The sequence below is a fragment of the Lates calcarifer genome, linkage group LG4, assembly GCF_001640805.2.
Source record: "Lates calcarifer isolate ASB-BC8 linkage group LG4, TLL_Latcal_v3, whole genome shotgun sequence".
NCBI classification, from domain to species: Eukaryota; Metazoa; Chordata; class Actinopteri; family Centropomidae; genus Lates; species Lates calcarifer.
In genome coordinates, this window is record NC_066836.1 from 22538940 (window position 1) to 22551501 (window position 12562).

The 12562-nt window shown below is 39.9% G+C and overlaps 1 protein-coding gene across 1 annotated transcript; it reads right to left on the reverse strand.

Annotated features, from left to right (window-relative positions):
• Positions 1-114: 114 nt before the first annotated feature.
• On the reverse strand, positions 115-12562 carry LOC108884482 (myosin-7). Its single transcript, XM_051070177.1, has 37 exons — positions 12288-12562; positions 11884-12096; positions 11483-11626; positions 11225-11381; positions 11101-11128; positions 10663-10768; positions 10478-10570; positions 10322-10385; positions 10127-10225; positions 9919-10022; positions 9393-9531; positions 9108-9226; positions 8867-9016; positions 8572-8742; positions 8178-8487; positions 7942-8021; positions 7602-7807; positions 7401-7524; positions 6892-7028; positions 6517-6772; positions 6024-6266; positions 5742-5918; positions 5485-5630; positions 5288-5378; positions 4825-5214; positions 4587-4713; positions 4327-4445; positions 4024-4220; positions 3720-3903; positions 2940-3105; positions 2716-2840; positions 2323-2631; positions 2028-2231; positions 1608-1904; positions 813-917; positions 621-716; positions 115-288 (listed from the first exon to the last, which is right to left on the reverse strand). Exons 2-37 carry the CDS (start codon positions 12082-12084, stop codon positions 154-156), a joined length of 5799 nt encoding a protein of 1932 aa, XP_050926134.1. The 5' UTR covers positions 12085-12096; positions 12288-12562; the 3' UTR covers positions 115-153.

Below are 12562 nucleotides of genomic sequence, written 5' to 3' on the forward strand. Positions count from 1 at the left end.
AAAATGATAAACAGTGCTGTTGTTGATTTCACATTACATATTAAACACAAAACACTTGCATGAATTCCATACATTGAAATGCAATATTGTCTAATGTTGGTCCACAGCTCTGCATGTGAAGTGTTATGGTGAAATATAGAGGAACTCCTTACCTTAGGAGCCAACATCGCGGCTCTTGGCACGCAGCTTGTTGACCTGAGACTCAGCGATGTCGGCTCGCTCTTCAGCCTCATCCAGCTCATGCTGCAGTTTACGGAACTTGGTCAGATGAGTATTGGCCTGCTCTTCCTACAGGATATGAAAACAACAACACAGAACACAACATCACATTACAACAAGTGACAATGGATTTAAGGCCACATCATCTACAAAGGGAGAAGCACTATATAAATAACCACAGTCTTTTGGTGTTACTAATTAAAAAAACAAAAACAAGTCACAATGCAGCAACTTTTTTGTAGACAAAAATTGGCACAAACAGCTAGTGTTGTAACAGTATTTTCACATCTACAAAATGTAATAAACTGCAAAATATAAACATGTGCTTTGAACTGTAACTATGAAGCTTATAGACCCTAAGAGCACAAACACACGAGACATTTTTTCCAGCCTACACTTACAGCCTCCTCAGCAGCTCTTTTGTAGGCTTTAACTTTCAGCTGCAGTTTGTCAACCAGGTCCTGCAGACGCACAGTATTCTTGCGGTCTTCCTCAGTCTGTATAAATCAAGGGAATAGGAAAGAAACTCACAAGTTAACTACAAATCATTTTCTTCAATTACCATTCTGAAAAAAAAGAAAGCATAAACTGACCTGATATGTGAGCTCCTTAATGCGTCTCTCATATTTACGGATTCCCTTTATAGCTTCGCTGCTCTTCTTTTGCTCTGACTCCACTTCAGTCTCAAGCTCCCTCACCTGAAAACATCAGATATACATTTACTGGAAATTCACTGGTCCACAAGTAGCAAAGCTCAAAGTTGAATTAATGAATATATTTTAGCATTTATTTAAAAAAAACTGAAATGCAAAAGGTGGCAAATTCTTAGAGAATTGTAAGCCAACTCTACAGTTTAAGGTTTTTTTTAATTGTGTTTTTTTTTTTTTTTTTTTGCCAGAGTTAGATCCGTCATTTGGATTTATGGCATGGTTCAGCCTCAAAACTCTGATAAACCTACTGTACATACTTACTACTTGGTTTACATTAACCATTGACCAGCCACCTCAAGACATGAATTAAAAGGCCAGGGAATGATGAACATATATTTGTGGCCAGAACCAAAACAAATCTGCAGAAATAATGTGATGCAGTCATGTCAACATGGACCAGACAGACCTCAAAGGAATATTTCCAACATCTTGTGGAGTTCATGCCACAAAGAATAAAGAGTAAAAGGAAAGCCCAACCCAGTATTAGTATGGTCTTCCTCATAAAGTGCTCAGTGAATGTGTATCAGTGCTGTGTGTCTGTTGGCTTGTTTTGGAGTTGATCTGCACTCTAATGGTTAAACAATGATAATACAGCTTTATAAATATAATATTAACATTGGTCCAACAGATGTTCAAATGGAAATGCGTGATATTTGTACACTGGCTAATTTCTCTTACCCTGGCCTCGAGTTTCTGCACCTGCTTCTTGCCTCCCTTCATAGCGATCTGTTCAGCTTCATCCAGACGGTGCTGCAGATCTTTGATGGTTTGCTCCATGTTCTTCTTCATACGCTCCAGGTGAGCACTGGTGTCCTGCTCTTTCTTCAGCTCCTCTGCCATCATGGCAGCATCAGTAATGGCCTTCTTGGCCTTCTCCTCAGCATTTCTGCATTCTTGTACTGCCTCCTCCACTTCAGTTTGAAGTTGGGAAGCATCAACCTCAAGTTTCTTCTTCTGGTTTATCAGGCCAGTATTCTACAAATATTTGAGATGTGAGAAAGGTGTGTAACAAAATTTTAGAAATAATAATACTTCATTGTAATGTCCAAAAGGCCAGTGAATCATCTGAAGTGGTTGCATTAAATAATTAGGTCTTACCTGTGAGTGCAGTAGCTGCACCCTCTCACTAACATCCAGCAGTTCTTGCTCAGCAAGTTTGCGACTTCTCTCAGTTTGCTCCAGAGCGGCCCTCAGTTCCTCCAGTTCAGCCTGAAGCAGGTTGTTGCGTCTCTCAACAATTGCAATGTTCTCTTTAAGATCATCATTGGCCCGAACAGACTCATTCAGCTGAATTTGGCAATCCTGAAAGAGATTACATTAATCACATTAATGTTTATGACCAGTTTGAATTTCAAACATCTTAAGAAAGGGAGCCTTTCCTTTACTAGTTTACCTTCAGATGTGCATGAACAGATTTGAGTTGCTTCTGGGCCTCAGCTGCCTGCCTGTTGGCCTGGCTTAGTTGGATCTCCATCTCATTGAGGTCTCCCTCCATCTTCTTCTTCAGACGCAGAGCCTCATTCCTACTGCGACACTCAGCTTCAAGAGAGCTTTGTAGAGTGTCAATGGTCCTCTGCAGGTTCCTCTTGCACTGCTCCATCTCCTCATCTTTCTCAGCTAGTTTGCGTTCAATGTCAGCTTTAATTTGATTGAACTCTAACTGGGCTCTGAGAATCTTACCCTCTTCATGCTCCAGGGAGGCCTGGTGAACAGGAGGGAACATAGTTATGCATAACAGCAGACAGTTTTACTTTAAGATATCAGAGTCATTGAGGAACTCCTGTACCTCGGCTTCCTCAAGAGCAGACTGGATCTCATTCTTCTCCTGTTCCAGTTGTTTCCGTAATTTCTCCAGTTCATGGATGCTCTTACCACCCTCACCAAGTTGCTCAGTAAGGTCAGATATCTCCTCTGTGGGATGTCAAGCAGAGTGATTAAGATAGCTTTACAATCAACTTTAGAAAGTATGTCTACAGAAACCTGAACACAAACCCTGGCAGTAGATCTTACCCTGTAGGTTTTTGTTCTCTCTCTTCAGGGTCTCCAAATGATCCAGAGACTCCTCATAAGAGTTCTTCAGTTTGAAGAGCTCAGTGCTCAGAGCCCTGGCCTCCTTCTGAGAGCTCTCCAGCTCACACTGTGACTCTTCATACTTCTGCTTCCATTCAGAGAGGACCTACAGTTAATAGAAAGACAAGGAGTGAGCGGACATGGGTCAGATGAATGGAGAAACCAGTACAAACTTTTTTCCCAATATTAAAAACATCATTCCAAAGTAGAGAACATATAAAGTTCACACTAACCCTAAACAACTTTGCTAAACAGGTGACTTATTTGAACTACTTGAGTCATTTTCCACTCTGCATCTTTCACAAATGGTATAACTTTATGTTTGTGGAAAAAGCATTCTGGTGAAAACTGATGCAGTGTAATGTAATGTGTTGACCTCTAGCCCATTCCTCTAAGCATGTGCTCCAGCATCTTTTTTGATACTGCCACTGTGGGGCACCAAAGTTAGACTTTTTCAAATTCTACACAATGTGGCTTTAACAACCTCTTTGAAATGAACTTCACTCTGTGTTGCTTCAGTCATGTTTGCCCATAGAATCTTTAAGTTGTACTAGACAGCTCCAAGATGTGTGTGTGTAAGTGTGAAATTGAGCACTAGTGGAAAATAGCAGGCTAAAAAGTCAAACAAAAAGTTAATCTAATCACCCAGTCCAATGATTCATGACACACTATAAATTCATACTTGTGGTGCTCATGAATGCTTCCTAGTAGGTTCTTCACCTTGTCAAAATTTCTTTGCTTCTTGTCCAGAGCAGCAGCAGCAGCATTAGACCTCTCCACATCCACCATGAGATCTTCAATCTCATTCTGCAGTCTGTGTTTGGTCTTCTCCAGTGAGGAACATTTAGCATTCACTGCTTCAACAGCCTCCTCAGCCTCCTGCAGACGCTGAGCCAACTTTTTCCTTATGAAATCAATCATTCAAATAATTTAATATTCCTGCAGTTGTGCCACTATGACAAAGTAAATTTTCTTTTTAGGAATTACAGATTAAATAATGAATTTGAATCTCAAATGGTCTTACTTGGCCTCCTCCAGTTCCTCTGTCCTCTGGATAGCATCAGTTTCATACTTAGTTCTCCACTGAGCCACCTCAGAGTTTGCCTTGGACATGCTGCGCTGTAGTTCACCTTTGGCCTCCTGCTCCTCCTCATACTGCTCCCTGAGCAGGTCACAGTCATGTCGAGCAGACTGCACAGCATGGGCCAGAGCACTCTTTGCCTAGTTGAAACACAATGATATGGATGAGTAACCACCATAAGAATACATCAGTTAGAAATTACTGTTCAGTGCTGTCAGTACAGTATGCAATGAAACTTAATTTCACCTTGGTCTCCTCCTCCAGTTGTCTCTTTAAGTCTTCAATCTGTTGAGTGTAGGACATTTTTCCTCTTGTCAGTTGAGACACCAGGGAATCCTTCTCTTCCAGCTGCCTTAAGAGTTCACCTAGTATTTTTGGAAAATGTGTGATGTTATTGGCTGTAAACCTTTTATCACCAAGAAGTGAACTTTTATGAGAAATTTTCTTCCAGAAATGCTCATTGATTTTTTTGCAAGTAGATAGTTTACAACAATAGCAAAAAATACCATTTTCTGTTTGAAGCTTTGCTTTTTGCATATTGAAGTCATTGATGCAGCGTTGAGCTTCTTCAAACTTGGTCTTATATTCATTCATCTGATCTTCCATAGTCCTGCATGTCTTCTCTATGTTTGTCTAAAGTTAAATAGATCATATACAAAACAATAATTTTAAATACATCCATTATGTACCAAACACCCCCATATCTCAACAGTAGCACAAAATTATTTTGTCAATTTAGCTTGCCTTTGTCTTCACAATATGTTCCATATTGGACACCACATCATCGAGCTCTAGTTTGAGCTCACTCTTCTCCTTCTCCAGTTTCTGCTTGACTCTCTGCAGGTTATCAATCTGCTCTCCCAGGTCAGCAACACTGTCAGCTTGTTTCTTCCTGAGTGTGGCAGCAGTGGCTTCATGCTGCAGAGTGGCCTCTTCAAGGTCTCTGCGGAGTTTCTGGAACTCAGCCTCCCTCTTCTTGTTCATCTCAATCTGGGCAGCTGTTGCTCCACCAGCCTCCTCCAGCCTCTCACTGATCTCCTCCAGCTCTCTGGACAAGTCTGCTCTCTGCTTCTCAACCTTGGCTCTGGCAGCTCGCTCTGCTTCAAGCTCTTCCTCCAGCTCTTCAATACGGGCCTGTTGAGCCAGAATTATTAAGTCACTCACACTATTGAGCTTTTTGAACTATTACATGTGAATAATTAATTACCTGAAGCTCTTTCAGTTTCTTTTGAAGCTGAATGGCAATGGCCTGCTCATCTTCTATTTTATTATTCAGTTGACTGAGTTCAAAGTCTTTCCTGTGGTGGCATAGTGAAATAATAAAACTTAGCACACCTGTATATGAGTATATATATATATATATCTGTACTGTAGGAAAGATGGGTGTACATGTAGAATAATTACTTTTTCAGATGCTCTTCAAGTTGTTGTTTGTCATTCTCCATGTCCATTAGGCTCTCCTGGGTCAATTTCAGGTCTCCCTCTAGCTTCCTCTTTGCTCTCTCAAGATCCATCCGTACCTTTTTCTCTTGTTCCAGAGAACCTTCAAGCTGGATTATATAATTAGAGAAGGTCACAATTTTCATCAACGTGCACTGGACAGACAATGATCTCTCTAAATACATTAAAATAATTGAGACAACATGCATTTAAATACATACATCGTCCACTTGCTGCTCCAGCTTTGCCTTGGCCTTGGTCAGAGTGTTGACTTTGTCTTCTTCACTCTGCAGGTCATCCAGTGTTTGCTGGTGAGCTTCCTGTAAGGCTTTCTTTTCCTTGGTCAGCTTGGCAATAATTTCATCCAGAGCTGCCATCTCCTCAACCAAGTTCTTCACCTGCAAATCAAGAAATACTTTAGGGTTTGTAAACAACATAAAATATGCCACTAGTTCATGCTCATAATGTTAAGACAAATAGAAATAGCTGAGTAGTTGTCATACCTTGTTCTCAGTGGCATGTTTCTCTTTCTCCACTTTGGCCAATGTTAACTCTAAGTCATCAATGTCCTTCTTCAACTCAGAGCACTCATCCTCCAACTTCCGCTTCTTTGCTGTAAGTTCAGCATTCATCTCCTCCTCATCCTCCAGTCTCTCAGAGAGCTCTTTAGCTTTTGCTTCCATCTGAATTTTGTGTTTGATTAGCCCCTCACATCTTTCCTCAGCATCTGCAAGATTATCTTGCTCCTGAAAAGAAAATGTTATTAAGCTGATAGCATTGTTAACACATAATTTGCTATATACGCAATTATTTACTAATTAATTTATTCATTTATATTCTAAAGTTAAAAGGATGTGTGTGTGTGTGTATGTGTATGTGTATGTATGTGTGTGTATATATGTATGTATATATATATATATATATATATATATATATATATATATATATATATATATATATATATATATATGTTTTGACATGCTGTCATAGACTTACAGCCTGGACTTGGAGCTGCAGGTCATTCTTCTCTTGGAGCAGTGAGACCATTTTTTCTTCTAGTTCCTTCCTACGAGCTTCAGACTTTGCATAAGCCTCTTTCAGCTTCAGGAATTCTTCCTTCATGTTGGCCATCTCCTTTTCTGCCTCAGCAGATCTCAACAGAGGTTTAATCTTAAAGAACAGCTTCATCCAAGGCCAATTCTTGACCCCCATGAAGGCACGGATGTTCCACTGGATCACCAATAGTGCATCTCTGTCCAAGATCAACCAAAATTGTTACTTGCTTAATTGTTATTTAATACAAACAAAATCATTGAATAATCATTATCATTTACTTAGTTTTAGTTATTTTAAATGTCTGATTCCTCTAACCTCCTTTCAACAATCTTCTGGAATTCCACTCTTGCCAGCAGACCTCTTGATCTAGCCTGGATCCCAGTGATAATGAGTGACAAACGGTCATCTCTCATTTCTTCCAATTGCCCAAGAAGACCAGCCTTGAAGAATACCTTTAGGAGCATGTGACAGTATGTAAATATTCACATAGGTATTGCGTATACCTGGCACCCACTTTAGGACATTTTCCTGCTATAGGTTTATTTGATCCGGTACGACCAGTAGCTTATGAGGGCAAATATTAAGTAGTGTTCACAAGAAAAGATAAACTAAGATAAACATTGCTGTGTGTTGTGATATAGTAATTTGATGGCTCTTCTCTATTTGTGCTTCTTTTTTTACCACTTTTCACATTTATCTATGATACAGGTAAATCGAGAGAGAGAGAGAGAGAGGAGAGAGAGAGAGAGAGAGAGAGAGAGAGACTGTATATATGAACAAACAATCAAAACAAGTGCTTTCATTTTTTCCTTTTTGTTGATTACCTTGGTATGTCCGAACTTGTACTGATTGTGATCTATATCCAGAGACCCAAGAAGTTTCTCAGCTCCCTTCCTGCTGTCAATGAACTGACCCTCAGGGATGGCAGCAGGATTCAAGATGCGATATCTGGAAAAGCAAAGAAGACTTATATTTGCATTCTCTTTTGGAATTATACAGTAAAAAATGATGATATGAGATAATACCTCTGTTTGAAATCTCCATAGAGGATCCTGTTGGGGAAGCCCTTACGGCAGATCCTGATACCTTCCAGGACACCATTACAACGCAGCTGGTGCATCACCAGAGGATTCTCCATGGCCCCAGGAGTCTTGCTCTCATTGGGGATGATGCAGCGTACAAAGTGAGGGTGAGTAGACCTCAAGTTGGTCATCAGCTTGTTCAGGTTCTCCTGTGGAGTTAATTAAGTATTTGAATGTTTAGATGGTTGTTGTGGCATATACTTGTTAGTTATTAATGTAAAATTAAGTCTCTGTAATTGGGTTCCATATGAAGTAGGCATTCTATTTATTTGTCATCACTAACCCTGTGCAAAGCAGACACAGTTTGGAAGGATGATCCCTTCTTCTTGCTTCCTCCTCCTTTGCCGCCTTTTCCAGCTTCAGCTGATAAACCATTTTCATTAGATTGCATTAACAAACACAAGCACAAATGATCCAATCTTGCAGTTTTGGCAATTAAAAAATATTGACATTCCCAATGGATAATATAGTACATTTAGTTTATTCTTACTCGACTCAGCTCCAGCGTTAAATACAAACCTGAATCAGCCCCAGCGTAATTTGCAAAGAGGAAACTCAGCAGCTTGAGAGTAGACTTCTGGTAGAGTCCTACAACAGTCTCATTCAGAGGATCTTTGTTCTTCACCAGCCAGTTGTTGATATTATAATCAACAGTTCCAGCATAGTGCATTAGGGCAAAATGAGCCTCTGGTTTTCCTTTGACAACTCTGGGCTTCTGGAAGTTGCTGGATTTCCCCAAATGGTTGTCATAGAGCTTAGCTTTAAAGGTGGCATCTGTGGCTTTGGGGAACATGCACTCCTCTTCAAGGATAGACATGATACCCATGGGCTAAGGGGAAAAAAGATGACAATGATAAGAGGTAACCTTTCTTGATGTATCACTGTCTGAATATTTAAAAGCACCATTACCTACCTTTTCAATGAGGTCAATACAGGCCTGCAAATCCATACCAAAATCTATGAACGTCCATTCAATGCCTTCTTTCTTGTACTCTTCCTGCTCCAGCACAAACATGTGATGGTTGAAAAACTGTTGCAGTTTTTCATTGGTGAAGTTGATGCACAGCTGCTCAAAGGTGTTGAACTGTAGTGACAAAAATATAGTCATTTGAAATTCTAATATCTTTGTTACCAAGATTCCATTTTAAAAATGGAGTTGCTTTGCTTGTAGAATATAGACTATGTAAAATATGATAGACAGAGCTTACATCAAATATTTCAAATCCAGCAATGTCCAGCACACCAATGAAGTACTGACGAGGCTGCTTGGTATCCAAGGATTGGTTGATCCTCACCACCATCCACAGAAACATCTTTTCATACACTGCCTTAGACAGTGCACCAATAGCGTAGTACACCTAGAGAGAGAAACCAAACTTAAAAAGTAACAGAAAATAGCTTGTGTTGTACGCTCAAGTTGCTGCATTCATCTGTTATAGTCATTCTTACCTGTTGGACATTTTGTCCCTTGGTGACCCACTCATTTCCTACTTTGACTCTTGGGTGACAGAGACCTTTGATCAAGTCAGCAGAGTTTAGGCCCATCAGATAAGCTACTTTGTCAGCATCTGTGGAGATATTGTGTCATTGATTAATCAAGGTCATCACTGCCTTTCATGGTTCTCATTCATTCTTTTATGCAACTTTGTCATCATCATCCAAGTTAATAATTAAATCCTGACACGTTTTATATTCCATTTATCATCTTTCAGGGCTTCAGAGAGCTTCATTAACCTTCAGTGCCATCAGCCTCGGCCTGCTCCTCTCGCTGCTTCTGCTTGAACTTCATGTTACCATAGTGCATGATGGCACCAGTCAGCTTGTAAATGCCATTCTTCTCCTCTTGTGTGAAGCCCAGCACATCAAAGGCATCCTGAATGAGGAAAGTGGGTATTTGATATGTCACAGATTTTTGCATTGTATCACGGTATGCAGTAGAGTGACAGAAGAGATCTGGGGAACAAGATAGTGTCTGCTCTCTGAAGAGACATGGATCCCACATTAAACCATGGTTGACATCCAGCATCTAATCCAATGTATTAAAGATTTTTTCTTCTCTCATCTAGTGATATCAATGACATCAAGTTTCATAATCCCATACCAACAGCTAGATGTAAAATAACATTTGCAACAAGTTTTCTGTTTTTTTTCAATGAATGTATGTCAAGTGTAAACCATTATTGTAACATAAACACCATGAGGTACTTTGTCATTAGAGAGAGTGTTCCATGAAAAGACTTTATAGTGCATCTCAGCTCACATCAGTGGCCATCAGCTCTTCAGCATCATTTATGGAGGCTACGGTTGTTTCTCCTTGGGAGATGAAGGCGTAGTCATATGGGTTGTTGGTGATGAGCAACATTTCTGAAAGGCAAAGCAGAATGCAAAGTCCAACCTTTGCATGTTAGATATACTCTATAGCAATATTTCAACTACTATCTGTTATCTGCTAAGTTGTTTTCATTTACCAAGCAACTCAGGTTTCTTCTGAGACAGAATTTGATAGAAGATGTGGTAGTCTCTCTCAGCCTTAAGCTGAAAGATGACACGGGATTTTTCTAGCAGATCTGTTGAGCACAGTTGCATTATATAGGTGAATGGCCAGGTGATCATCAGCATTATGGGTCCAAACCAGATTAAAGTATAAAAAATATACTACTCACAGGTCTCAATATCAGCTGAGGCCAACTTTCCACTGGCAGCAAAGTGAATTCGGATAAATTTGCCCTACAATTTATGGCAAACAAAAAAGATAGTAACGATAAAAGGGAAAAATAGAAAAATCTCAAACTGTTATTTCATTAGAGACAGAAACTTACAAATCTTGAAGAATTGTCATTCCTGATGGTTTTGGCATTACCAAAGGCCTCTAAAGCTGGATTAGCCTGAATGATCTGATCTTCCAGAGTACCCTGAAAGAATACAGGAGTGCAACATTGTTTAAAAAATAAAGAAAATTATGCATTGCACCACTGAACATTTTCTGTCAAATCAGTGTAATAACCTTTTTCTCTGAGCCCCCTTCTTTCTTTCCACCTCCAGCTGCAATGCTGGCAAAGTACTGGATGACTCTCTTGGTGTTGACAGTTTTCCCAGCACCAGACTCTCCGCTGAAGACACAGCCGAAAATAGACTCAAATTAGTTTGCAAGGGATGTATTCAGTCAATCAAGCAGGCAAGCAGTGATCATGTGTGTGTGTCCCACAGTCTCAGAGTTCAGTCCACTCGGTAAAAAGTCCATACTGTTTTTCCCACAACCCAGAAATTAATTCAGTTCATCCAGTTTCATAAGCATTATAAAAACACATATTGGTGAGAAGAACATTAGCAAAAGCTCATAAAATCAACAAATAATATTAAATAGAAGGCTGCTGGATACCATTCAGTAAAATTCTCAAAGTATGATAGAATTCTCAGTTGCAGTAATGAAAACATAACTTACGTGATGAGAATTGACTGATTTTCTCTGTCTGGAAAAGAGAAGACAGACTCACTTAATGATTCTAGTGTTCATTGGCATTTTTCCCACTTTTCATGTAAATGCATGATAAGTGAAACTACATTACCTGTGAGCATGTACTGGTAGGCATTGTCAGAGATGGAGAAGATATGGGGAGGAGCTTCACTCCTCTTCTTTCCCCTGTAGGCAACAACCACTTCTTGGTTGTAGACTGGCAGCCACTTGTAGGGGTTGACGGTCACACAGAACAGCCCAGAGTAAGTCTGTGAGAATGTGAGCGAGAGGGAGGAGTTTAGAGATAGAAACAGTTTAGGATATAATTATAACAGGCATTCATAATGTTTTTATAAAGCTTACAACTCACATATATCATCCATGCTGCATAACGCTCTTTGAGGTTGAACAGCACAGCGGGTTCATGGAGGAAGGTGAACATCGCCATGTCTTCAATTTTATCAAACTTTGGTGGGTTCTGAGGGTGTACATCACACTCCTTCACTGTGACCGTCTGAAAATGGACATAATCAGTATTACTATACTTTTATCTGAGGAATTTCAGACACTCTCAAAGATTACAACTGCTTTTTGTTTCAATATGCTGTAGCACAGGATCATTATACATCAGTTCAGCAGTATCTCTGTCTTCTATTGTTCCTGTGCTATATGACTAAAGAACAAATGGCCCTGAATCATCTCTTGCATTACCACTGTGTCCTAATCAGGAAACCAGTTGCATCCAGAGCTGCTGCCTGTTAGCTCACTGACCTTCCCTTTCTCAGTCTGAGCGGTGACTTTGTCCCCCTCACGGCTGACAATGGAAGCCTTCACATACTCCTCATCAGGATCAGGAACAAAGCATTCCTTCTTCATGTCAAAGGGACGAGTCTGAGCCTCCAGACGCTCCCTATCTGACTTCCTTAGGTATGGGGCTGCTGCCCCAAACTCTTTCATGGCAGCGTCACCCATATTTCACTTTGTCTAGGAAAAAAAATGTTAATTGCAATTTAACCATATTTTCCATTTAGGTGAGGGCAATAAAATGGCTTTATATGGCAGTATAGAGTATTATTCCTTAAATTTATCATATAATGGTGTTGTATTTCATGTCTATGTCATACAATTTACTGTATTTAAATAAAAAAATATGTTCATTTTTCAGATGCTCTTACCTCGCAAATCCTGAGTGAGAGGAGTGATGTGTAATGGTCCTGAGGAATAATGAGGAAATGATGAGACCTAGTCTGCAGTCGACACCAATACAGATAATGATATAGCATCAAAGTGCGGTGCTTGATTTGTAATTGTCCATTGCCACTGTCCTATCATCTTACCTTAAGATACAATGGTGACCTGTTGGGAGTTTCACCACGAGTTCTCTTTATAAACAAAGCCCCTCTGCCAAATATGGATGGGCGTTTCAGGGTCCAGGAATGTTATTGTGTCT

Excerpts from the sequence above, each read along its gene's own strand:
- LOC108884482 (XM_051070177.1), bottom strand. The coding sequence starts at position 12,084 with ATGGGTGACGCTGCCATGAAAGAGTTTGGGGCAGCAGCCCCATACCTA. Across the intron at positions 10,769-11,100 it reads AATCAGTCAATTCTCATCAC|CGGAGAGTCTGGTGCTGGGA; the intron begins GTAAGTTATGTT and ends CTGTGTCTTCAG. Across the intron at positions 5,919-6,023 it reads AACATGCCACTGAGAACAAG|GTGAAGAACTTGGTTGAGGA; the intron begins GTATGACAACTA and ends CTTGATTTGCAG.